This window comes from Pteropus vampyrus, unplaced genomic scaffold (assembly GCF_000151845.1).
Source record: "Pteropus vampyrus isolate Shadow unplaced genomic scaffold, Pvam_2.0 Scaffold114, whole genome shotgun sequence".
NCBI classification, from domain to species: Eukaryota; Metazoa; Chordata; class Mammalia; order Chiroptera; family Pteropodidae; genus Pteropus; species Pteropus vampyrus.
The window spans coordinates 786,335-789,122 of NW_011888895.1; the positions used below are offsets into that span (position 1 = coordinate 786,335).

Here is a 2,788-nt window from a genome sequence, read left to right on the forward strand (position 1 = left end):
GCCACTGGCTACTTCTGAGAGCTCGCAAACTACCTAAACAAAGAGAGAGGGGAGGTTTTCATTTAAAAAAATAAAATGCCGTGGAAACAAAGCGCCTGCCCTCTGGACCTCACTCTCGGGGGCCCCAGCAGGCTGCCGCGCCTCCCTGGGCCGAGTCTGCCTTCTGGGCCCGATTGAGAGCTCTTTATCCCGCGGGCGGGACATCCCGGAGGGAATTTGCTTCACTCCACAGTGAACCTTCTGCGCAGGGAGACCAACGCCAGGCCGCCGAGTCTGCTTGTCCCTCAGTGTGCCCAGGTGTCCTGAGCCCCCTGGCACAGGTGTCAGCCGCGCCCCACCCCTGCAGGACGTGTGTGTTACCTGTGGGGGGTAAGGGTTTGTTCTCAGCTTTGTCTTCATCTTCGTACTTTTGGGTTTAGCTAATTTCCTAGTTTCTTGTGAGGTAGACAAGGCGGTCCTCCAGGAGTCCTGGGACTTGGACGTGGACACCTGGTCCAGGGACAGCTGCAGTTCCTTGTATTCGATGTCCCTGAGAGACGAGAGCAGGACAAGTCGTGTCCAGCAGGCCGCCGCGGCAGAGCGGCTCCTGGACACCACCCCCGAGCAAGCTCATCCTCGAAGCTCCTGTGAATCATTTCACTGAGGTCAGATGTGGGTGGCACTTAAGGAAAGGCCAGGTCACCCTGGTCATAAAAGCCACCGTGCAGCCCTGGGCGTGGCGCCCCCAGAAATAACGAGCGAGGGCGTTGTCACTTGGCAGGAAGAGAAGGGGTCAGTGCAGCTCTCTCCAGTCCCATAAGGCCACCAACACGGTTCCTGGGCTGCCATGGGCCACTAGGAAGGGCGTCAGGGCCAAAAGGAGAGGCGGAAACACTGCCGGTTTGAGCGTCTGGGGGCTGACTGCTCCTCTGCGGGGAACCCAGAGTGGGGAGCCTTTGAGGGTCCAGGAGCCTGGCTTCCAGGGGCCCATTTTTTGCCCGAAAGAGCCAACTCAGTGCCATCATGTTCACGAGAGGGGAAGTCACCGGAAGTACCAGCCCACATCTGTTTGCTCAGGAAATATCATTAAGGGGCTAAAATGCTTTCTCCCCTACAGTTTTGCTAAAATCACTCTACTGCTAAAACGACAAAAACAAAAACAAAAAACAGCAACCTGGTATCATTCTAAGAAAGAACATAGCACCTCGACCCTCCCTCCATTAGGACGCGCGTGAGGGCTCTGCTCAGGGCAGAGCTGGAGGACTACGAGGCCATCGCGTTCAGGGCCAGAGCTGGGCACAAGGTGGCCGAATGTCTAGTAGCATGGTGGGCAGAGAGTCATGTATGGTCCCAAACAGACTTATGTTCTGTCGCTTCTAATGGTCTTGAAACTATTTGCCACTGAACTTGACCTTTTGGGGTTTTAAAGGGACAAAATATTCACTGTCATTTGCAACAGGCTATATAGGAAGACAGGGGAAAAAAATGAAAGCCATCCCCTGTCCCAAATGGCAGGCGCACGCAACATGCCCCAGACGTGTGTCGTGGGTATGGAGAGCGTAAGTTGGTATGCCTTTCTAGGACCTCCATCCCTTTTCCATCTTCAAGGTGGGGGCATCCCCCGCCCACCCTCTGCCCACCCACAGCCCACACCCGGGCTTGGGTCCCTTTTCCCTAGCACCTGGCCCTTAATGCTGAGTACAGAAATAGTCTGGACCTTCCCAATCGACCAGATTGTTCAAATAAAAACAAAACAGGAGACAAATGAACAGTTCCAGGAAGAGAGAGAGGGAGAGAGCGATGGTGCTTATTGGGGTGATCGGATGAAGGACAGGGCAGAAGAGAGAGCAAGGAGAGAAACAAATACGTCTGACTTACGTGAGGACATAATTGACACTCACGATGCAGTGGGGCCTGGACGAGCGGCTGTTGTGCACGACGGTGGCGTAACTCTGCACCCACACCCAGCCGCCCAACTTGGACAGCAGCCGGTAGTACTTCGTGGTGACCTGGCCCTTCACCAGCACTGCAAGCACAAGGCGACATGAATCTCGAGGGACAATTAGCAGGCCCCGCCGTTGGGGACCCTGCCCCACTGATGACCTACGGCTCTGGTTCTGAACCTGTCTGGGGTCAAGGACACCTTGGAGAACTTGACAGAGGGCGGGCTTTCTCAGCAGGAAGATGTGTGCTTGCACACACACACACAGACACACACGCGCACGAGATTTTTGGCTACAATTCGAGGGGGTCCGAGGAGCAATCTCTCCCTTCCCCTGTGAAGAACTTGGATTTAATAGTCGCCGCTTTCATTGGGAAAAAACAATTAGTCCCCAAACAACGTTTGCACCTGGCGGAGTGATAAAATTGGATTTGCTTTTTAGTTTCCAATATGCCATGGTTATGTTATAATCCCCAAGCCCTTAATAGACGGTTGGGGGGAGCGTTGGTGGAGGGAGTGATGTAGTTATTTAAACAAAATAGTAAGTCAAGTGCATTCAACTAAGTGTCAAACTGTTGCTGATATTTGCTGTTCCCCAGATCCTATGTGTATTCTCAGTGAAACGGTTACTCTTGCCATTTATAGTTTCTTTCCATTAACCCCGGTTTTCCTCAGGCTCTTTAATTTCCAATGTTGCTCACGCGGGAAAGACCTCAGCTTGACCAGCAGGCCCTGGAAACTGGGCCTGTGGGCCCATCTTCTACGCAGAGGTACAAACTCTGGGCTGCCGGGCAGGTCACAGCCAGAGACTCCGTGTGCACATCGACTGCCAGCAAGAAGGGGTGTGTGTGTGTGTGTGTGTGTGTG

At 53.7% G+C, this 2,788-nt stretch overlaps 1 protein-coding gene across 1 annotated transcript in view; it reads right to left on the reverse strand.

Moving 5' to 3' along the window:
* The window catches only part of SIM2 (single-minded family bHLH transcription factor 2), a 44,325-nt gene that overhangs the window by 1,922 nt on the left and 39,615 nt on the right, over positions 1–2,788 (reverse strand). The window contains 2 exon segments of the mRNA XM_011365638.2: positions 361–529; positions 1,858–2,005. Of these exon segments, the coding sequence (XP_011363940.2) occupies positions 361–529; positions 1,858–2,005 (317 nt within the window).